A 25,578-nucleotide genomic window follows, 5' to 3' on the forward strand; every position below is an offset into this window, starting at 1 on the left:
GCATCACCTTGGTTCCGAGAGTTCCGGAACCTGCACAGAAAATTAGAATAGAGATCAACATAAACATCTGTCGCGCCTTTTTTATTGCTTATCAAAACCACACACTCTATGTTGTACCACCATACAATGAGAACTTCAGAGGTGGTGGTCCAGATTGCTGTACACACCAGTACCTCTAATACCCAGTAGCACGTCCTCTTGCATTGATGCATGGCTGTATTCGTTGTGGCATACTATCCACAAGTTCATCAAGGCACTGTTGGTCCAGATTGTCCCACTCCTCAACGGCGATTCGGCGTGGATCCCTCAGAGTGGTTGGTGGGTCAATCGTCCATAAACAGCCCTTTTCAATCAATCCCACGCATCTTCGATAGGGTTCCTGTCTGGAGAACATGCTGGCCATTCTGGTCGAGCGATGTCGTTATCCTGAAGGAAGTCATTTGCAAGATGTGCACGATGGGGGTGCGAATTGTCATTCATGAAAACTAATGCCTCGCCAATATGCTGCCACTATGGTTGCACTATCAGTTGGAGGATGGCATTCACATATCATACAGCCATTACGGCACCTTCCACGACCACCAGCGGCATGTGTCGGCCCCACATAATGGCACCCCAAAACAGAAGGAACCTCCACCTTCTTGCACTCCCTGGACAATGTGTCTAAGGTGTTGAGCCTGACCACGTTGCCTCCAAACACATCTCCGACAATTGTCTGGCTGAAGGCATACGCAACACTCATCGGTGAAGAGAATGTGATGCCAATCCTGAGCAGTTCATTCGGCATGTTGTTGGGCCCATCTGTACCGCACTGCATGGTGATGTGGTTGCAAAGATGGACCTCGCCATGGACGTCGGGTGCACATCATGAAGCCTATTGCGCATAGTTGGAGTCATAACACTATGTCCTGTTGCTGCATGAAAAGCATTATTCAACACGGTGACGTTGCTGTCAGAGTTTCTCCGAGACATATTCTGTAGGTAGCGGTCATGCACTGCAGTAATAGCCCTTGGGCGGCCTGAGCGAGGCATGTCATCAACATTTTCTGTCTCTCTGTATCTCCTCCATGTCCGAACAACATTGCTTTGGTTCACTCAGAGATGCTTGGGACACTTCCGTTGTTGAGAGCCCTTCCTGGCACAAAGTAACAATGCGGACGCGATCGAACCACGGTATTGACGCTCTAGGCATGGTTGAACTACAGACAACATGAGCCGTGTACCTCTTTCCTGGTGCAAAGACTGGAACTGATCAGTTGTCGGAACCCCTCCCTCTAATAGGTGCTGCTCATGCATGGTTGTTTACGTTTTTGGGCGGGTTTAGTGACATCTCCGAACAGTCAAAGGCACTGTGTCTGTGATACAATATCCATAGCGAACGTCTGTATTCAGGAGTTCTGGGAACTGGGGTGATGCAAAACTTTTTTTTGATGTGTGTGCTTTGGTGGGGTATTCTATGCTCTCTTTCTCTGTGCCTCACAAAATATAATAGGAAACTCCGCATGCAACACACCATGTTAGAAGGGGTAACTTCACCGATGTGTGCCGAGAACACAAGCACCATATGTTGTTCCGTTCGCACACTGTGTATGATAGTTATATCATCTGGTGTTCTCCAGGCCCACACTGGAGGAGTTGACCATTATCCTGTCCCCAGCACTTCCTACAATGAACCATCACCCAGTGCCGTTAGCACCATTTTACACTTTCTTGGGATGAAAGACAATCCCGCACTGAATGAGCCGAATGATTGCACCAAAAACATGCTTTACCAGCGGACACATGCTTAGGTTTGCAGTCGTAACATGTGGCTTGTAGTTTAAAGTTTTCTGGTCTACAGTCCAGGAATCCACAGCGTTCCTCACTAAATCGAATGTGTCCTATACTCGCTACCAATCTATCCAGCTCAGGAAAGTTTTCAGGCTTATTAGTGAAGAGAAGATACGGCCGATCTTCCCAACGTATATCTTCCAAAATATTGTTTACAGCTTCCAGCTCGATAACGCTAAGAAAAAGAGCCGACATAGCTGTCTTAACATCCTCAGTATAGCGAGCGAGTAGTACACTGTAATTCTGATCATGATAGAAGTGTTGTCAGACTAACTCATTCCTAATTGTACTTGGTCAGTTATCCTCTACCAAGCTTCTCAGCAGTCAACCAACTACTTATGAATAGCCTCACCTCTAATTTAGCACCAGTCAACAGGTAAATACCCTGTAAAATGATAGAATGACCAACTGGCAAAACTTCAGCTTGATCTTGAAAACGAATGGTTAACCATAAAAGATTTATAATCTGATCGACTGTATCAATTGATAAATTGTCAATGCTCTGCGTTATTGGCAAAAGCTTTATTAAGTAGTTTGTTACACAATTTCCACTCGTCTTTGCTATTCCTATTTGAAGTTCCAACCCCCTCACCTCCAGCAGCTGGTTCAGCCAGAGGACCCTCTCTCTTAGGACACTTCCCCCATCCCCCACTCCTTAAGTATCAAGCATCTTGCCAAATTAACAAACTGTCATCAAGCTGTAAATGAATGATTGTACCAAGCAGCTCCTCAAGAAGAGGAGCTTGATCGGTCCTGAATACAGTGAGTCAAATGATTTATACAGTCCTTAATCCTAAAACGCTACGACAGCAAATCCGCACCACTTTGTAAAAGTTCTATACTCGTTTGGATACCAGACAGCAAGCTACCATATAAGGCGCAGGCATCACCCACCTCACCAATGATACCAGGAGTGATGTTGATCTGATGGTCCGATGCACCATGCAGACTTCTGCATAATGCAATTGATTTTCAGTTAGGTATGATATTCCGGAGACTGATCGCTGGCACATGGCTGAATCCACCAATTACAAGCACACTTCGCCAAAATAAAACACTCCTCCCTACCAATACACAGGATCAGAACACTGCCAGTCAATTAGATCCACTCTCCGCCACCACTGAACTGGTAGGGAGCTAGGACCTAGCAGTAGTAAGATGCTGAGCGGAAATGAAATAATTAAAAAAGTTAGTTACTTACCCCAGAGGCCAATCTTACAAGAACAGGTAATACTTACTAACCACAAGAGGCAAACTTTTCATTACAACGATCAGCCAATCGAAAACAAATCTTTCGATACTGATAAATACACAAGTATTGAACAAAATAGATTTTAGTAGTGACCACTGTGATAAAAATTTACAGGTAGCTGATACTGAAAGTGCTATAAACTTATGTGGAGCAGACAATAAAAGCATTAATGCAAAATAAGTTTTAAAATCAGCTACTTGCACCTATTTGTAAAGGAGAGTCAACAGTACGTTCAGGAATTATTGAAGCACAAGTTGAAAAAAAGTGACATTGAACATAAATAAAACTAAGGCTATGAATTTCAGTTTGAAGAGGGAAAATTACAATGTTAAATTAAATGTAGGTGGCACCTCTAAAGACAGTGTAACAAATGCAAAATTTCTAGGAATGAATATTGATTCTCAGTCGAAGTGGTGTGAACACACAAAGGTACTTACAAACAGAATGTCATCAGCATGTTTTATGCCCTTAGAATCCTATCATCAGTGTGTAACAAGCAGTGTCTTTTAGTTACATGCTATTCATATGTACCCTCAGTTCCTAGCTATGGCATTGTTTTACGGTGAACAAGTGCACAAAATATGAACACAATTTTTAAACTCCTGAAAAGAGCCATAAGAATAATAACCAAAAATAGTAGTCGAGCTCATTGTAAAGATCTGTTCAAAACACTGGGGATTTTAGCTGCTCCATGTTAATACATTTACCAAGCAGTTGCACACGTCAAAAATAACACTGGTAATTACTCCACAAACAGCTTTGTCATGACCATCGAACGAGAGCTAGACTCAACTTACGTTTACCAAGAAAAAATAGACATAAAACCCAATACAGCATTTTCTACCAAGGAATAACACACTCTACAATAAAATACCAAAAGAGATTAAAGAAATTGCAAAAATACACTTACTTAAATAGGCAGCTAAAAAGTGCCTGTTACGTAATAAATTTTATACATCAAAGGAGTACTTAGATAAAACAGAGTTGGGGTTTGGTAAAAACAATGTTATACAAATAAACAACAGTAAAAATGATTATAAAAATTTGTATAATAAATAATAAATGACTATAAAACATCCAACATTCCACATAACACCTTCACACTGTGTTTTTTCCTTCTTTTTTCCTCTTCTAGAAAAACTTACGCCCCAGCTATTTATAGAACAATACTAACACCTCTTCCTCTTTCTGAACTCAAGATCTCCCTCATTATAGAGGGACGCTGACTCAATTTTTAATGGTAGCAAATTGGAAGATGTGGTACAGAAAATGGCCCAGACATCACCAGTGTGTGTGTGTGTGTGTGTGTGTGTGTGTGTGTGTGTGTGTGTAATGAGTGAAGTGTTATGAAACAATGTGTGTATAGTGTGTCCAGTGACTGATAGTGAGATCCGAGTGAATAGCGTGGCATTACATTATTTAATAAGTTATTTGTAGAAGAAGTATTGTATACCACAAGTAAATCTAATGATTGTCTCTAGTAAAAGCCTGCAAATGTATGTGTATACAAATTAGCTTATTTTAAATTGGTCTAAACCTGTAAATACTCTGACATTTAAAATATCCTTGTAAAAAGAGATCTACGGATGAATAAAGCTACCACTATTACCATTAACATGTTGTTGTTGTTGTGTTGTTGTTGTTGTTGTTGTGGTCTTCAGTCCTGAGACTGGTTTGATGCAGCTCTCCATGCTACTCTATCCTGTGCAAGCTCTTTAATCTCCCAGTACTTACTGCAACCTACATCCTTCTGAATCTGCTTCGTGTATTCGTCTCTTGGTCTCCCTCTACGATTTTTACCCTCCACGTTGCCCTCCAATGCTAAATTTGTGATCCCTTGATGCCTCAGAACATGTCCTACCAACTGATCCCTTCTTCTAGTCAAGTTGTGCCACAAACTTCTCTTCTCCCCAATCCTATTCAACACCTCCTCATTAGTTATGTGCTCTACCCATCTAATATTCAGCATTCTTCTGTAGCACCACATTTCGAAAGCTTCTATTCTCTTCTTGTCTAAACTATTTATCGTCCATGCTTCACTTCCATACATGGCTACACTCCATACAAATACTTCCAAAAACGACTTCCTGACATTTAAATCAATACTCGATGTGAACAAATTTCTCTTGTTCAGAAACGCTTTCCTTCCCATTGCCAGTCTACATTTTATATCCTCTCTACTTCGACCATCATCAGTTATTTTGCTCCCCAAATAGCAAAACTCCTTTAAGTGTCTCATTTCCTAATCTAATTACCCTCAACATCGCCTGACTTACTTTGACTACATTCCATTATCCTCGTTTTGCTTTTGTTGATGTTCGTCTTATACCCTCCCTTCAAGACACTATCCATTCCGTTCAACTGCTCTTGCAGGTCCTTTGCTGTCTCTGACAGAATTACAATGTCATCGGCGAACCTCAAAGTTTTTATTTCTTCTCCATGGATTTCAATACCTACTCGGAACTTATCTTTTGTTTCCTTTACTGCTTGCTCAATATACAGATTGAATAGCATCGGGGAGAGCCTACAACCCCGTCTCACTCCCTTCCCAACCACTGCTTCCCTTTCGTGTCCCTCGACTCATATAACTGCCATCTGCTTTCTGGTGAAATGTAAATAGCCTTTCGCTCCCTGTATTTTACCCCTGCCACCTTCAGAATTTGAAAGAGAGTATTCCAGTCAACATTGTCAAAAGCTCTCTCTAAGTCTACAAATGCTAGAAATGTAGGTTTGCCTTTCCTTAATCTAGCTTCTAAGACAAGCCGTAGGGTCAGTATTGCCTCACGTGTTCCAATATTTCTACAGAATCCAAACTGATCTTCCCCAAGGTCAGCTTCTATTAGTTTTTCCATTTGTTTGTAAAGAATTGGCGTTAGTATTTTGTAGCCGTGACTTATTAAACTGATAGTTCGGTAATTTTCACATCTGTCAACACCTGCTTTCTTTGGGTTTGGAATTATTATATTCTTCTTGAAGTCTGAGGGTATTTCGCCTATCTCATACATCTTGCTCACCAGATGCTAGAGTTTTGTCAGGACTGGCTCTCCCAAGGCCATCAGTAGTTCTAATGGAATGTTGTCTACTCCTGGGGGCCTTGTTTCGACTCAGGTCTTTCAGTGCTCTGTCAAACTCTTCACGCAGTATCATATCTCCCATTTCATCTTCATCTACATCCACTTCCATTTCCATAATACTGTCCTCAAGCACATTGTCCTTGTATAGGCCCTCTATATACTCCCTCCACCTTTCTGCTTTCCCTTCTTTGCTTAGAACTGTGTTTCCATCTGAGCTCTTGATATTCATACAAGTGGTTCTCTTTTCTCCAAAGGTCTCTCTAATTTTCCTGTAGGCAGCATCTATCTTACCCCCAGTGAGATCAACCTCTACATCCTTACATTTGTCCTCTAGCCATCCCTGCTTATCCATTTTGCACTTCCCGTCGATCTCGTTTCTGAGACGTTTGTATTCTGCTTCATTTACTGCATTTTTATATTTTCTCCTTTCATCAATTAAATTCAGTATTTCTTCTGTTACCCAAGGATTTCTACTAGCTCTCGTCTTTTTACCCACTTGATCCTCTGCTGCCTTCAATACTTCATACCTCAAAGCTACCCATTCTTCTTCTACTGTATTTCTTTCCCCCATTCCTGTCAATCGTTCCCTAATGCTCTCCCTGAAGCCTATAACCTCTGGCTCTTTCAGTTTATCTAGGTTCCATCTACTCAAATTCCCTTTTTTGCAGTTTCTTCAGTTTTAATCTACAGTTCATAACCAATAGATTGTGGTCAGAGTCCACATCTGCCTCTGGAAATGTCTTACAATTTAAAACCTGGTTCCTAAATCTCTGTCTTACCATTATATAATCTATCTGAAACCTCCTAGTATCTCCAGGCTTCTTCCATGTATACAACCTTCTTTCATTATTCTTGAACCAAGTGTTAGCTATGATTAAGTTGTGCTCTGTGCAAAGTTCTACCAGGCGGCTTCCTCTTTCATTTCTTATCCCCCATCCATATTCATATGCTATGTTTCCTTGTCTCCCTTTTCCTACTACCGAATTCCAGTCACCATGACTATTAAATTTTTGTCTCCCTTCACTATCTGAATAATTTCTTTTATTTCATCATACATTTCTTCAATTTCTTCGTCATCTGCAGAGCTAGTTGGCATATAAACTTGTACTACTGTAGTAGGCGTGGGCTTCGTGTCTATCTTGGCCACAATAATGCGTTCACTATGCTGTTTGTAGTAGCTTACCCGCATTCCTATTTTTTATTCATTATTAAACCTGCTCCTGAATTACCCCTATTTGACTTTGTATTTATAACCCTGTATTCGCCTGACCAAAAGTCTTGTTCCTCCTGCTACCGAACTTCACTAATTCCCACTATATCTAACTTTAACCTATGCATTCCCCTTTTTAAATTTTCTAACCTACCTGCCCGATTAAGGGATCTGACATTCCACACTCCGATCTGTAGAACGCCAGTTTTCTTTCTCCTGATAACGATATCCTCTTGAGCAGTCCCCCCCCCCCCCCCCCCACGGAGATCCGAATGGGGGACTATTTTACCTCCGGAATATTGTACCCAAGAGGACGCCATCATAATTTAACCATACAGTAGAGCTGCATACCCTCGGGAAAAATTACGGCTGTAGTTTCCCCTTGCTTTCAACCGTTTGCAGTACCAGCACGGCAAGGCCGTTTTGGTTAGTGTTACAAGGCCAGATCAGTCAATCAACCAGACTGCAACTACTGAAAAGGCTGCTGCCCCTCTTCAGGAAGCACGCATTTGTCTGGCCTCTCAACGGATACCCCTCCGTTGTGGCTGCACCTACGGTACGGCTATCTGTATCGCTGAGGCACGCAAGCCTCCCCGCCAACGGCAAGGTCCATGGTTCATGGGGGCGGAGGGGGGGGGGGGGACACCATTAACACACAAAATTTAAAAAGACAATAAATTATACTCCATTGTGAAGCAGACAGAGGAATTGTTAATACAAACTTCTAAAAGAATAACCTTACATACACGTTTGTGAAGCAAAGTAGAATGTTCTACGTTTCTATGTTCAGTACTAAAACTAACAGGTAAAACAATCGAACACTTAAGAAACAAATTATACTTATCTGTGAAGCAGACAGAGCAGGAGACTAGTAAAAAATTGAAAGAAAAATTAATTAGGCATGTCTGTATAGCAGGCGGAGTAGAATGCTACGACAGAATTTCAACCTTTCAGTTATCAACAGGAGCATCATGGACGATGTACACCGGCATGTCCACCAATCAAGGCAGTGGGGAGCTCACTAAAGCAAACTGGTGGCTGGCTTCGTCACCTCACTAAGGCCTCAAGTCTCCAGAAGGCGAAGGTGTGGTCTGCGGGGAAAAAAAAAAAAGACCAGCGATCCAGACACAGGGAGCAGCCCACTGTGACATCTCGGCACGATTCTGAGTCCGCCCAATGGCCAACGACCAATTCCGGCATCAATATACATGCATCAAACGGCCCCTGAACAGACAACCTAACTACAAACTGTGTGCTGCAAATGCACCACCACAAAGCCACGCCCTACAGTCCACAACTTATCAACAGAACCAAAGAGCACCAGAAACGACATCAGAGTGAGCACACAGCTCAGTGATGATGACCAGTGAATATCCTCATTGAATAACTCTCATCATTTTGTCTCTTAGAAAGGTCGAGCAGTCTTGTTACTTTCATATGTGCACCACGATCAGAACCTTAGAACTCAAAAGAACATACCTGAAGTGATCAGTGATTACAATGGCACAAAAGTAAGATTGAATGGACTGAACCAACTGCATGCCAACTATTTGGTATCATGGCGAACACACAGGTGTTCAGTGTCTATTTATTGTGCACAGTAGGTGTCAGTGCTACTGTTTTACTTCAGTTCACCAAAAAGAAGATGATCAAATTGATGATTAAAAAGAAGGTAATTGCTACAGAGGCTCAAAATTGGTTTAGTAGAACTCCACACACAATGTCAAGATGGCCAACCTCTAAGTCGTGAACTGAGAGATGATGTTATTAAACTTGGAGGTATTCCTCTTGCCTCAACATCTTCTGAGCCACAACTCATGAGGAAAGCAATATGCTGCATGCGTGCAAAGATTTGCAGACAAGAAAACCAAAAACAGGTGCAAAAAATTCTCAGAACATGTTTGTCCCTATAACAGATTTCTAGTATATCAGAACTGTTTCTAATTGCAGCTATAATGTGTAAAAAGGTTGAAGTACTCAACTATAAAAGTTCAATTTCAGATAAAAGTTCTTTACATTATTGTCTCAGTTACTTACTGGGATATTCCAAGTCCCCACTTGAGTTTTAGCGTAAGAGCATTTCACTAGAGTAGTTAAGGGTTAAGGCCTGTAAGGAGGTAAAGGGCGTTTCCCACTCAAGTTTACCATTCGTCTCTACCACTTTACATCATGAATCAATATGTGTCTTATCCACTCAGGTAGCAACAGCTCTTTAGTCTGTTTTCATTGGCACAGAAAGCGTTACCAGATTTGTAAATATTTCCGTTTACAGAAAGTAATTAAGAAATGTGGTAAAGTTACTTGCAAGGTGACAACATATATGGACCGTGCAATGCCCACATCAATACTGCATTTTTATATTTTATCCTTTCATCAATTAAGTTCAATATCTCTTCCGTTACCCAAGGATTTCTACAAGCCACCGTCTTTTTACCTACTCGATCCTCTACTGGCATTCCTATTTCGTCTCTCAAAGCTACCCATTCTTCTCCTACTGTATTTCTTTCCCCCATTACTGTCAATCGTTCCCTAATGCTCTCCCTGAAGCTCTCTATAACCTCTGGTTCTTTCAGTTTATCTAGGTTCCATCTACTCAAATTCCCTTTTTTGCAGTTTCTTCAGTTTTAATCTACAGTTCATAACCAATAGATTGTGGTCAGAGTCCAAATCTGCCTCTGGAAATGTCTTACAATTTAAAACCTGGTTCCTAAATCCCTGTCTTACCATTATATAATCTATCTGAAACCTTACAGTGTCTCCAGGCGTCTTCCACATACACAACCTTCTTTCATGATTCTTAAACCAAGTGTCAGCTTTGATTAAGTTATGCTCTGTGCAAAATTCTACCAGGCGGCTTCCTCTTTCATTCCGTACCCACATTCCATATTCGCCTACTATTTTTCCTTCTCTTCCTTTTCCTACTATCGAATTCCAGTCTCCTACGACTATTAAATTTTCGTTTCCCTTGACTATCTGAATAATTTCTTTTATGCATCATACATTTGTTCAATCTCTTCGTCATCTGCGGAGATAGTTGGCATATAAACTTGTGCTACTGTGGTAGGCGTGGGTTTCGTGTCTATCTCGGCTACGATAATGCGTTCACTGCGCTGTTCATATGAAGCAGCTTACCCTTATCCGCGCTCCATGTCACAGCACTCCTGGTGGCGCGAGGCGCGCCTGAACCGTCACATGGCACCTTGAGACGCTTACTGGCGGACCCAGATAAGTGTCCTGCATCGATACACGCATAAAGTCAGTCCGAAAAAAGTGTCGCCAACCAGACAGGATCAAACCTCATCACTCAAGATTCAGTAATTAATAGCCCTGTCGCCACCTACTTACCTCCAGCAAGATCTGGTCACAGGACCGGGAACATTCACAGCCAAGTTCAGTAAATTATGTTCGACTGACTGTACAAAATATACAGTTCAGAGACAATACGGAAACGGTCACTCAAGAAACATCACCCCCAAATTTGTTAGATAACAAATTAAGATTATCGCATCAAATTATCCCAGCCAAATCAGCCAATTCTAACCTTACCAACACTGCCACTTAGCTAGTATCACTGACCGTTCCGTGAGACACAGCTTGGCAAAAATGTCCACTCATTATTCTGCAACATCCGCAGAGAACAACAGCAGTAATCGATGCACGTCAACGAGATCACACTTTGGAATGTCATGTCCGCTTTCTGTGCCGAAATCGTAACTCTCTTGATAGTGTACGATCCTTCACTCCAGAACTCTGAAGTGATAACCGCTTGACAACACAAACTCCGCTCCAGAGAGCCTGCGACCATCCACATCAACCTTAGGAACACCGACGGCCACCTTGTCGATTTCCCGAGCTCCTAGCCTCTCCACGAAATCACTCAACACGTGGGCCTTTCAGCCAGCCAGAACCAGGAGAGGTCTGAAAGCCCCACCATTGGCCACTCCCTGCTGCTGCTTACAGCCGCTTCTTTCACGTCCCGATCTTTAGAGGCGAACGAGCTAGCACACATTGGTGGCCAGGAAATCTTATGTTACGACGTATTCACTCATGGAGTACCAAGCATTAATTTCTGGAACCAATACACATATTAAAACCTTTCCTATGATATTATGGAAACGAACTACTTTAGAAGCATTCTCACATGCGAAATTACTCGAAAAGATGTATTTGGTTGTTACGGAACACACGTGTTACTCAGACATAACTGCTGTCAACTACATCGTGTGTAACTCGCGCCACTCCTTTCAAATACAGCACCGATTGTGTGCATTGTCAGAGCGTTTCAGATTTGGGATCAGCAGTCTGCACAGTCATACTTGGCGACAGACAGCGAGGGACGACCAACCCGCATCTGGCGAGGCTAAAGGCGCAGAACTCGAGGCCAAGTGCGACGGTTCGCAAGCAGGGCGTGGGAAATACAGATCGTCCTGTTCCCAATATGCAGCAACAGCTTTCAACACACCAAACTAAAGCAAAGGACTCCATCTGCACTAGATCTCCAACAACACAAAACTATAGGAACGAACCGAAAACCCAGACAACAAAGCCACAGTAAACAGGCAAAGCAGCCACAAACATGATACTCTAAATACAAAATGTTCGCACTCACCAATCTACATCTTATCGAGAACTTTTAAAAAAACAACTTTCCACTACATAAACCTACTTTCATGAAGAACGAAGTTTAGAACTGTTTGGATGCGGATGGGCTCCAGTACATCTAACATACCTTTATGGCACTTTAACAAACCTTACAGTAAACAAAAAACGAAGAAGGCGGCAAAGAAACATGCAAATCGCTGTAACCTGCACTAAAACAATTGCCTAGTACACCAAGACGTTCACCAAAAATCCCGAAATATCTCTGCTAACATTAAAGCACACCCACCATATTTCGAGACCCGAGAAAACGGTTCGTGTTACTTACCAATCTGAAGCAACCATCACACCAATAACACCGCATGCCAAACTGTAAGCAAAAGAGGAATCACATGGATTCCCGTTCACCATTGTGATAACCGAGGTTGGCCGCGATATAGCAAACGAAAATACTGAAAAGGAGCTAAAAGCACTGGGAAACTAAAGCAAAATTCCGCGCTCATAATTTCAGACATCATTCCAGGACCTATTGAAAAGTTCGAGTTATCTATAGTCACAAACAACCAACAGACAAGGTACTTGCCACCATTTCAGACTGCACTGTGTACTTCACATACGGATCCACATCTATATCGCCAAGCTGATGGACAAGGAGGCCCAAAACTAATCTAGCACGAGACACCACGAACAAGCCTGAGACAGATATTTCCACTAACTGCTTTGTCAACACATTGGGTTTCTGCACGAAAAAGAAACTACTTGAAGACTTAGTACGAGAAAGAGAAGTTACTAGCATTATAGTCATAGCACATACCTGACGCTGAGGCAGAGAAATCAATCTACACAACTATATCTGTCACCAACTTGACAAACCCTAACAAGACTGTGGCAGAAGCTGAAATAGATGCATTGCAGTCCTTCATAGCAAACACCTAGCTGCAATACTACCCAACCTGCCGTAAAATCTAAACATTCACCACGCGATCGTGTTAAAAATTAGAGCACAGTATAAGAGACACAGCAATATGTGTACCTCCTGCCGAGCAACTGCCAATTGATCTCGTTAATTACATACTCCTACTCGGCCGAGCTAAAGTCACAGGAGACTCAGCAAATATCCACAATATTTGCTGAAAAAAAATAGAACAAGAAAAATGGTAAACTTCTTGTCACACAGACTCAGAAATGACTATGGCACTTCTCTCTCAGATCACATAATATGTACACTATAGGTACCCACATACTTAAGTGAGACTGAATTTGGCGACAGCATGGCTAATGAGTAGGCCTACCTGACACTATATGAACCACAGCTATAAATCACAAAAAGCAGGAGAAAATTGGAACCACCATAGACTCCCGAAATCGGATCATAAAAAAAATTCAGATTGAGACGTTTAAGCACAAAACCCAACGTATCAGCTATTGAAACCACTTATGATATTATAAACAACAAATAGTGCAATCACTGCAACCTGCTATAGCTGGAAACGGCCTTAAGGAGGAAATAACATAACACAGAGAAACACTGCTGACATCCACAATAAGCAAAATTAAACAGAAAGAAAATTCTACAGGTAATACAGCACTAACCAAATGGATGCGCTAAGATTGGCTTTAATAGTCTCAATCACCTAATAAGAAGAGAAAACCGCCTAGTGTTGGGCAAGGGAATCACAAAATTAGGCCCCACAATACCACTCGTTTTTGGAAAAAAAATTCGAACGAGTCATACCACACGATTTGCGAACAGCTAGCATTAACAGCAGAGGAGGACGTCATTCATAATTGACGACCTCAAGAAAGTCCCGCAAAGCGCTAGAAAAAAGATTCACGATCATCCATAGGTTCCAAAAGCCGTGAAGAAATTGTAGTGTTGGCTTGCGAATGGTATTATAGAGCATAGTTATAATTGCTGGGGAGCAGGCTCCGAGGACGGGGCATGAGTCGTGTTTGGGTAGCTCAGTTGGTAGAGCACTTGCCCACAAAAGGCAAAGGTCCCGAGTTCGAGTCTCGGTCTGGCACACAGTTTTAATCTGCCAGGAAGTTTCATATCAGCGCACACTCCGCTGCAGAGTGAAAATCTCATCCTTTAGCCTACGCGTCTAGGCAGTTGAATGAAACAGAGAGGAATCTCAACAATCGAGAGGGAGATGCTTAGCGTTATCTATGGAATCTCATATTTCAAATGATATTATATTGGAGAAGATTACAAGTAATGACAGGTTATGCTGCATTGAAGTGGTTGTTGGGGTTGAAGGATCAGTTCACTAGACTCGCTAGATGGGCTGTGAGACTCAGTGAATTTGACTACAAGAAGGTGCACAAGCCTGGGAAGAAGCACAGTAATGCGGATGCAGTAAGTAGGAAAGGTGGCAATAGTAGAAGTCATAGGTTATGACCTAGCAGTAAGGCAAGAACTACAGGACACGGACAACGATTGCAAATCGAACTGGACACAGCCAAAAAAATATGTATGATGGTCTTCTGTGCAGGGTAATGAAGTTAGGGCCACGGGTAGTAGTAGTAGTGCTAGCGAAGTTAAGGGATGAGGTTTTAAAGGAAGCACATGATCACATGTTACCTGGTCATGGAGGGTGTAGAGCGACAAATAGGAGAATGACGGAGAGGTATTGGTGGAGAGGTAGGAAAGTAGATGTGGATCAGTATGTGAAGAATTGTATACCATGTGCGCAGAGAGCGGATTTTAGTTGGAAACAGATGCAGCTACAACGATTCGAGGAAGCAACATGTCCATTTTCTATGTTGGGGATTGATGTCTTAGGATCTTTTAGGCGAATACCATTGGGGAACAGATTTGTTCTCACAATAATAGACCATTTTTCGAGGTATGTGGAGATGGTGGCTATGCCAAATCAACAGGCAGCAATGGTCGCGCAAGTGTTAGTAAACAACTGGATTTTGAAGTTTTGTGTACCGGAGACAATAATTACTGACCAGGGGATCAACTTCATGTTGGATTTAATGAAGGAACTGTGTGAATTGTTGAACGTAAAGAAGTTGCGGACGAGTGTGTTGCATCCACAGGCCAACGGAAGGACAGATGCTGAATTTTTATGTCGATTCTCATCACTGTCAGTGGGACGAGTATTTGAAGGATATTGTATGCACATACAATGCAAAAGTCCATACAAATTCCGGTTTGTCTCCATATGAGGTAGTGTATGGGTGAAAAATGCCATCACCGTTTGATTTAGTGAAGCTACAGAAAGGAAGGACTGGTGAATCAGTATATCAATTCGCGAGAACAAATCAGGATGTTTGGAAACAGATACAAAAGCCAAATACAAAGGCTTTGGAAAGGCAGGAAGATGCAGTAAAGCGGAAAGGAAGTTTACCACAGTACAGAGTGGGGCAATGGGTAATGCTGTCCAGCCCCCCTATGCACAAAAAGGGAAAAGGAAGAAGTTCCTCACGATGTATCAAGGGCCATACCAAGTTGTTAAAACCACATCCCGAATTAATGTTAAGCTTCAGCATCCAACTAGAACGACGATAGTACACATTGGGCGGGGACGGCCATTTAAGGGTTGCCCGGATGTGATTTCAGGCATGTCACAGGAAGGAAACAGGAAGAAAGAGAGAGGGAAGAGAGGTGCTAAGCACACAGAAAATAATGAAGATAGAATACAGCAGTAAGTACTGTATGCTTTACGATCCAGAAAGTAGTAGAGTATTTGTAGTCTTTTCGTTTTCGTGCCATGTATCACTGGGTTTGCTTAGAGTAATTAGGCATTGTATTTTCATATGTTGTATGTATTTTCGAATATAGCCTGCTGCAGACAGCAGTCCTTTTGAAGAGGGAGGAATGGTGATGGTGATCCCTGTCCTCAGGTCACTGAAAGGGGGAGCGTTGGCAGTGATTCATCTCTTCATCATTGGAGTGGACGCCTTACAGGTGCAGCACCTGGATGGGGGTGTGCTTTACTCAAGGCAGGAAGATTTGGTGTCAAGTCACCAGTGGGCATTAAGGTTGGTATGGAGTGTATGGGAAATACAGAATGATGTAAGGAGGCTTGAGGAAGTGTTCGAAGAGCTTAGGCAATGTGCAGAGAGCAAGGGAATACTGGAGGAAGTTGCAGGGGAGTATAAGAAATTGCACGAGGCTTATAAGACGCTACGGAAGCAGGCAGGACGGATGGAGGAAGCAGTGCCATGGGAAAGACGGAAACGAGGATGGCTGAACACAGGGGGAAAAATTTTAAAGACAATTTTTGGAACCACAGACGGAAGCAATATAACGGAACTGAACAACACGGTGGAAGCGGTGAGGCAACTCACAGATGAAGGTAGGGCAGCAGGAACTTGGCATACAACTCCGATAGGGACATTAGAAGGGGAAGTCCTGAATAACACACGGTTGCTACGCACATTAGCAGAGCAGGTAGTGGAATACCCTAAGGCGTTGGAAGACATAATAAATCATAACCTGGGAACCCTACAGCGGCATCTAGTAGTACTAGATAGCAGGGTGGTGTTAACCAGACTTTTGCAAGGAGTAGCTGACAGTGTGTGGGATGTACAAGGAGTAATAACGAATCTGCAAGAAGTGCTGCATCATGCAGGCCAGATAAGTACCGATTTGTTACCGCCGGACCAATATTTACGCGGGTTGCGCAAGGCGCAAAAGGAACTACTGTCGGGGTTATATATAATAATGGAGCCCAGTGAGCAAAATTTGCCATTTTTCTACCATGTCACAACAGTAAGGGAACAACTGGTCAGCATGAGCGTATATTTTGGTCCAATTCCGGGTTATGGGGAAGAATGCGAGGTTTCAGTGTTACATGGTCCATTCATATCCAGTAAAGTGGGGAGCGTTGAGCAAGTTCGTGGAAGTGAAAACTAAAGAGTTATTGCTGATCTCGGCAACTAGAAACCGGTATGCCGAGATGGCAAGGGAGGAATTACGAAGCTGCCATAGAGGGAAGGCAACAGTATGTCCAGTCAGAGTGGTAAGTACCAATCAGGACACATGCACGGTGCAGTTATTTTTAGCCAGCGGAAAGGAATGACTGTCCAAGGGACATCGTGGAGCCAAAATTGAGCTTGCAACGGGTTGGGATGCATTGGATCTTTTCCACCTATGAGAATTTGGTAGTAGTAGCAAGTTGTTTTGAGAGGGGAGTATTTGCAGAAGCGAAACATATAGAGCTCGAGGGGAGCGGGATTTTAATCAATGGAACTAAGTGTAACACAATAGGTCGCTGGTTCGACCCTCCGAGGCCGACGCAGGGTCCGTAGCCAGTCAGCGGCAGGCCACGCCACGGCTCACTACCACGGGCAGTTGTCCTGGCTTCCAACACACGCTGGAGTCATCCCGAGGCAAGGGTCGCAGATTCGGACGCCGGACTGAATTCGCTTCTTGTCACCACGATCTCAGGCACACCGGCGAGAAGCGCGCAGCTGGCCGCCTGTGGCTCACACAGAATTGCGCTGAGTCGGCAGGGACGCCGACCGCTGAGTCAACTGCCGGCATCCTGACGACGACGCAACTCCGCTGACATACAAGGGCGACACACAGTACATGTACAGGTTGCTGAGGCAGCCCTTCCGCGCCAATCCGTTCCGCAGACAGCGAAGTGGTGTCCTCAGCATTGCAGGACTCGGTGATACAGGGGAACACAGCACTGTAGTTGGAAACAATAAATCATTTGGAAAGCTTGGATGAGTCTTAATACGGTGCCTTCTACCTCTTCCCACTCCATTTGGTCATCCTGATACATTCGGTGGCAGAATTCCCACTACACGCTCCTAGGCATATCTTCCACACTCGTTTTCCACATTTCAAGTCGGACACCCAGTTTTTCACTGTTGCATAAGACAGAGCACTGTTCTTAAGTGTATTCAACATGTCCTCCACAATTTCCTTCTGCGTCATTCCCTTCAAATTAAGATATTCAATCACAGTACAGTTCCTGTTTCTTTGATAGTCACCATTTTGCTTAGACTATGGTATACAACGCATCCTAGTGCCAAAACTAATGAAGCTGGAGCTGCTAAATTTAACTTGCATACCCACAATAAAAGTAGGTGGTGTTTGTGTGAGACATTACGGTAACTATCTCAGGCTAGAAACTTTTTGACCACCCCTTGTATATACACTCCTGGAAATGGAAAAAAGAACACATTGACACCGGTGTGTCAGACCCACCATACTTGCTCCGGACACTGCGAGAGGGCTGTACAAGTAATGATCACACGCACGGCACAGCGGACACACCAGGAACCGCGGTGTTGGCCGTCGAATGGCGCTAGCTGCGCAGCATTTGTGCACCGCCGCCGTCAGTGTCAGCCAGTTTTCCGTGGCATACGGAGCTCCATCGCAGTCTTTAACACTGGTAGCATGCCGCGACAGCGTGGACGTGAACCGTATGTGCAGTTGACGGACTTTGAGAGAGAGCGTATAGTGGGCATGCGGGAGGCCGGGTGGACGTACCGCCGAATTGCTCAACACGTGGGGCGTGAGGTCTCCACAGTACATCGATGTTGTCGCCAGTGGTCGGCGGAAGGTGCACGTGCCCGTCGACCTGGGATCGGACCGCAGCGACGCACGGATGCACGCCAAGACCGTAGGATCCTACGCAGTGCTGTAGGGGACCGCACCGCCACTTCCCAGCAAATTAGGGACACTGTTGCTCCTGGGGTATCGGCGAGGACCATTCGCAACCGTCTCCATGAAGCTGGGCTACGGTCCCGCACACCGTTAGGCCGTCTTCCGCTCACGCCCCAACATCGTGCAGCCCGCCTCCAGTGGTGTCGCGACAGGCGTGAATGGAGGGACGAATGGAGACGTGTCGTCTTCAGCGATGAGAGTCGCTTCTGCCTTGGTGCCAATGATGGTCGTATGCGTGTTTGGCGCCGTGCAGGTGAGCACCACAATCAGGACTGCATACGACCGAGGCACACAGGGCCAACACCCGGCATCATGGTGTGGGGAGCGATCTCCTACACTGGCCGTACACCACTGGTGATCGTCGAGGGGACACTGAATAGTGCACGGTACATCCAAACCGTCATCGAACCCATCGTTCTACCATTCCTAGACCGGCAAGGGAACTTGCTGTTCCAACAGGACAATGCATGTCCGCATGTATCCCGTGCCACCCAACGTGCTCTAGAAGGTGTAAGTCAACTACCCTGGCCAGCAAGATCTCCGGATCTGTCCCCCATTGAGCATGTTTGGGACTGGATGAAGCGTCGTCTCACGCGGTCTGCACGTCCAGCACGAACGCTGGTCCAACTGAGGCGCCAGGTGGAAATGACATGGCAAGCCGTTCCACAGGACTACATCCAGCATCTCTACGATCGTCTCCATGGGAGAATAGCAGCCTGCATTGCTGCGAAAGGTGGATATACACTGTACTAGTGCCGACATTGTGCATGCTCTGTTGCCTGTGTCTATGTGCCTGTGGTTCTGTCAGTGTGATCATGTGACGTATCTGACCCCAGGAATGTGTCAATAAAGTTTCCCCTTCCTGGGACAAAGAATTCACGGTGTTCTTATTTCAATTTCCAGGAGTGTATATTTCACATTTCAATAATTGTACTTTAGTGACATTATCTTCCTTACATGTACATTAATGAAATCTGTGCTTTACATATATCACTGCAAACATCAGGAACTATTTAGGGCATTTGTAAATTTCTCCATTTGCAGTGTGTAAATGCTATCTATTCTTTAGGCTATGTCGCTTGTCAGTAATTGCCATTCAAAAAATGGAAACTCCAGGCAGGAATATCATCAATGTAAGAAAAGACAGATTGCTACTTACCACAAAGAAGACACATCAAGTTGCAGACAGGCACAATCAAAAGACACTAATATGAAGCTTCAGCCCACAGCCTTAATCAGTAAAAGAGAAACATACAACATACAACACACAAACACACACAAGCAAACACACCTCATACACACGACCGCAAACTTCAGCATCTCGGACTGAAATGCAGTCCGGCGTGAGATGCTGGGGTTGGCAGTCGTGTGTGCATGAGGTGTGCCTGCTTGTGTGTGAAAATGGTGCATGTCTATCTTTTACTGATGAAGACTGTGGCCAAAAGCTTTATGTAAGTGTCTTAATTGTGCATGTCAGTAATTAATGTTCTACTTTTAAATTTTCTCCTCAGCTCTAACAAGAAGCCAGCTTGAAGTGTCAATTAAAGTACTTGCAAGATAATGGAATAATTCTAAGGAAGAACGGAGCTGCAGTTCAGAGAAGCGCTGCACACCTGCATAGAAATTTGGACATCTATTAATACATTTTTCTTTTCCTGTTACATTTTGCTTGCTGAATCAAGAACAACACACCCACCATGCAAAATAGTCCTATGTCAATCTCAGAGTTTTATACCAGAACCGTAACCAGAATTCTATTGAGTCACACCTGTATGGCACTCAGTGAAAAAACATATAAGCTTACTTTACTGTGTTCTCTCCTGGTCCCTTCAGTGTGTACAACTAGCCACAGATACAAGCAAACAACAGTGAATTGTCAGCACATGCTCATACGTCCATATTTGCTTTCATACAATCTGGGATAAATGACACTTAAGAAGATCCATCTGACAGAGAGCAATGTTGTAATTAACGACAGATGCAGTGGGCATCAGAATGACTCGATGGCTCCATTCTGGACTTGACTGGAATGGATGGGATGACTAATGGGAACGTAATAAGTACCCCCGACACACTGGTACACAGTTAATAGCACTCTATTATTATGTTCTATTATTTACATTTTTAATACCATCAAACATTTTACCTTTTAAGTCAGATAACCTAACTGTCTACATCCACCTTATGCATCACCATATGGAAATTAATGCTATCTGTTCTTCGTTCTTCCATTTTCTGCTTCAGATGTTGAGGGTTTCTTCCCAGAACTGTCTCTCCTGCCCTCTGAAGCTGTTTTACTATGGTCCAATATCTCCTGCACTTTGCTCTGAAAACGATAAAACCATAAAAAAGTAGAGGCTTTCTGGCAGCACTCAGTCATTTATTATGATGCTATAGTACCAAAATGATGTGCAGCGGCTGCCTTTCAAGTTTTTTCAAAAACAACGGAAGAAAAACACCTTTTTGTAAAAATAATTTTACTGTCTCTCAAAACAGTTGCCTTTAAATTTATTCAATTCTGCACATATTTGAACCAATTCTGAAAAAAAAAATTTCCACTCCAGTATTGGCACAAAATTGCTGTCCGAGTATTTTTTGTTTGACACAAGGGAACAAAACGGAATTATTTGGCAATAAATCAAGTGAATGTGGACAATGAGCCATTAATTTGATGGATTTTGCTCCAGTAAATAACTTATGTGATGTGCAAGAACTGACATTGAGTGATGAAGAATGATGTGATGTTTTCAGTTGTTTTTTACACGATTCCATCAATGATTTGTGCCAAAGAAATTGTTGTGTACCATTCAGCATTAGCTGTTCTTCAATCCTTCTTTTAGCAAAGGTTACAATGTGCTGAGTGTAACCAAAATTGAAAGCAAAATGCTTCCAGGACCCTCTTTTGGTTTTGGTTCACCTGAGGACACCCAAACAGATGACCACTTCTTTGTTTCCGATTCTTACAAATACAACCAGTTTTCGTCTCCCGCTATAACGTTATAAACAGATTTTGTTTTCCTCAGCTGAATTTCCTAAAGCATTTCTCACACAAAGTGACACAAGCCTGTTTTCAGACTTTGGCCAAATTGTGTGAAAGCCAGTGGGAACAGATCTTATTCACAGCTACTAAATGTTGACGCAAAATCAAATGTGCTACAGTCTCTAATATGCCTAAGGATGGCTCTACCTCATGGGAAGCCAATGCAGACCGCCTTCAATCGTGTTGCACACACCACACATGTTTTTTGAAACAACTGATTTTGGTCAGCCTTCGAGAAATAAACCGGTAACAGAAGCACGGCCACAACCAGATTCTGCAAAGCAGTTGTGAGTAGTCTTTTCTGGAAGTGTCTCATTAGCAAAGGTGAACAAATCTATTTGAGGTACTGTTATCGAGTTAGACTTTCACGCAAATCTTAAGTCATTCGACGAAACCACTCAGATATAATCCATTTCCTGAGCACTGTTTCTTTAAACACTCCCTGCAGACAATATAGTTGGCCAGTTTCTGAACTGCAAATGTTTTAACTACACCAAAATGTTAATTTTCGAACAGCAGTAATGTTAAATTTCAATAGCACCATTCAGTGGCCAATTGCAGAAACTTAAACGGGTACGGAGACCCGGCAGGATGCCATTGGATTCTTGACATTTTCGACCTATGAGAGACCTTACAGTTCCTGTTGTCCAGAGATCAGACAGTCTGGATATATTTAGCAACTAATGAGAACAAAGAAGAGCTGACCTCTCTGAGGACATCCACACTTAAGCTGGTATCAGTGACAATGAGGCAGTTGCAGAGGCAATGCTTACAGAAGTAGAAAGGGCAACTCAAACAGATAGAAACATTTACATGCTCAGAAAAATTGTATTACAAAAAGAAGACATTGTATTAATACCTCTCTCTCTCTCTCTCTCTCTCTCTCTCTCTCTCTCTCTCTCTCTCTCTCTCTCTCTCTCTCTCACACACACACACACACACACACACACACACACACACACACACACACACACACTGTTCTAACACTTAGGCAACAAAACACATTTTCAAACATTAAAACAAATGAAGAAAATACATATTGGCCTCCCAATAAAATTGAGCATATTTTGCATTTGGCTGGATAACCAAACATCTCACAGAACCTTCAAGGGCCTAGAGATTTTTACACTCCCACGCCAACACATATATTCTTTAATTATCTCTCTCACTATTAACAAGACTGAATTTAGGATGAACTGTGCTATTCACCACCTTAATGACAGGCTACAACAATGCTTTCATGGCACTATACAGCATAATTATATCTACATATACACACTAATTACCAGTGCCCCTGCAGAATATGAACTAAATGCTTAGTGAGAGGAAGTCTTCCTCAAAAGTAATCCTTTTGAGATGGAGCGCTGCGGAGACACATTAGACATTTGAAATGCTGGCAATGACAATACAGACAACACACTCTTGTCAGTATATGCAAGGAAGTGTGCACACCGTAACTGTCCATCCCATCTTGCTGATATTTCAGTGAACATTAACACTCACAAATTTAATTGAAAGCAACTGGAAAATGTTTAGTTGGGAGTGCAGAACCTGCATACAGGTAAATGATGGCAGGTTAAGCACTTCAGTCGTGTGCCTAGCAGTAATCCCATCTCCCATTTCCAATCTACCACTTAGCAGATAAATGAAAGTGAGCGTCTTAAATTCTATAATTAAGGACAACTACAATTTCAACCCTATCGAGCTTCAGCCCAGACTTGCACTTACCGTTACCGTATGAAACTAATCCACACAGGTTACTGCAACTCACACTCGAATGTTTGAAAAAGAACTATTACGTGAAACTTCTTGGGAGATTCAAACTGTGTTTTAAAAATCAACATAAGCAATTTGAACTGAAAAAAAAAAAACGTTTATTTTGTGCAGCTAACATTTGTGGAGTTACAATGCCCACTCCAGTCAAATTCTCAAAAATTATTAAAACCATGTGCTGAACTAGGACTCAAACCAGGGACCTTTGCTTTTTGTGGACAAGTGCTCTACCAACTGAGCTATCAGAGAATGACACACAACCAGTCACCAGAGCCTTTCTTTCGCCAGTACATCTTCTACCTTTAAAACTTCACAGACATCCTCCTGTGAAAATTGTAGCACTAGCACTCCTGAAAAAACTGATATTGCGGAGACACAGCTTGGTCAAGAACAGAGGGATCATCAAATTTGGGGTGTGTGCTGATAGTTTGAAAAGCAGGATGCAAGCTACTGGCCAAAGTAAGGCAGTGAGGATAGGTCACAAGTCATGGTCGGGTAGCTCAGTTTGTAGAGCACTTGCAGACAGACAATGGTCCTGAATTTGCGTCACAGCTTGCAAACAATTTTAATCTGACACAAAGTTCCATATCAGTGCATACTCCACTGCTTCATGAAAACTTCATTCTAAGAACTACAAGCAATAGAATCCATTACACAGTAACTTGTCACAGACTAGCTGATCAGGCCAGGAGAGCCACTCAGTGTAAACATGTCTGCTCTCTGACTGTTATAACTGAAGACTACAGTTCACAATGTGATACTAAAAATTGCAAATATAAGAAAAAATAAATGGAAAACAAAACTGATTGAATTATGTGTCCTTCCCAAAACAAAAATTAGTAAAATAGTGGTGTAACTTCTCAGCATGCTGCACAGTGCACATATGTGTGGGTTTAATAATGCCCAACTAGAAATGTGATCCAAAAGTGGCAAACTGGTAGCCAGTGGCTGCAAGTGTACACCACAGAACTCATCAATCTAGCTACAATTAGACATGTGCGAGCTGGTGGAAGTCAGTAAAATAACAATTTGCATATTTTCACTCACTGACATCCTATGGGATAATTTCTGGGGCAACTTCTCACTTAATCAAAAAGTATTCATCACATTAAGAAAGTAATTAGAATTATGTTCGCCCATGTACATCTTGCAGGCATCTCATTAAGAAGCTGGGAATATTAATCAGTGCCTCACATTACATCTGTTCCCCTGTAAAAAAATTTGTCAACAATACAGCTGTGTTTGAGAGTAACACAGAAATTCACAAGTACAATGGTGGAAGGGAAAATGATCTGCATTACCCTTTAATGACAAGGACTTTGGCACAGAAAGAAGTAGAAATCTGTGGAAATTGTACATGCCTCACAGATAATAGCAGTATTTTTCAAATGCAGATTAAAGATATTCCTCCTTAATAACTCCTCCTACACCACGGGCAAACTCTTGAATATAAATCATGTCAATTTCACAGAAAAACCAGCTGATGGCCAGAATACAGCCATTTATTTTTTTGTGTTCTTTGTTTGTCCTGTTAATACATTCCACATCTCTATGTTTATTGTTGAGAGGGTACCGAATGCAGCTGCTTTAATTCCAGGAAGTGTCTCATAGGCATTAGACAAGCAAAATTTTCTGTACCCTCATTGTCTATACATGAGCAAGCATATGTACACCAAATTTTATTATAATTTTAATAATAATTAAATGAGAGGTGAGTAATCAAGAAAAGTATTTTTATAGGTAGATAATAACCTGTATAAGTTCAGATATTTGTTTTGTATTTTTATTATTTTCTGAGGTATTTTTCAGGTGACGTGTTGCACAGAGCTACCGACATCACAGTGTGTCAAGCAGGATCTCAGAGTACTCCATTCCTACATAATTCCATGTATGTGCTAGACAACAATGCTAATGAATAAAAAATAATAAACTTTTAATGTGAGAAACTGATTGAACACAATGTTTGTACTCACACATATGTCACAAAAGTTCATCAACATTCAGAAACAGAAGAAATACTTTATTCCTTGGACTATTATACCCACGGATTTCACTACTGAAAATGTTGAAAGGCACAAAGCTGCATCAACCAGAGGACTAAAATAAGAGGAGTTGTCATTCAACGTTGGTAGACATTACCAAGTTGCTGGTTTTGAAAATTAT

The 25,578-nt window shown here is 42.6% G+C and overlaps 1 protein-coding gene across 3 annotated transcripts in view; it reads right to left on the bottom strand.

Moving 5' to 3' along the window:
* Positions 1-20,699: 20,699 nt before the first annotated feature.
* The window catches only part of LOC124553811, a 98,808-nt gene continuing 93,929 nt past the window's right edge, over positions 20,700-25,578 (bottom strand). For all 3 annotated transcript variants that reach the window (XM_047127794.1, XM_047127795.1, XM_047127793.1), the window contains one exon: positions 20,700-20,928. In XM_047127794.1, the coding sequence (XP_046983750.1) occupies positions 20,812-20,928 (117 nt within the window). In that variant the 3' untranslated portion in view covers positions 20,700-20,811. The remainder of the gene's footprint in view (positions 20,929-25,578) is intronic.

This window comes from Schistocerca americana, chromosome 11 (genome assembly GCF_021461395.2).
Source record: "Schistocerca americana isolate TAMUIC-IGC-003095 chromosome 11, iqSchAmer2.1, whole genome shotgun sequence".
NCBI lineage: Eukaryota > Metazoa > Arthropoda > Insecta > Orthoptera > Acrididae > Schistocerca > Schistocerca americana.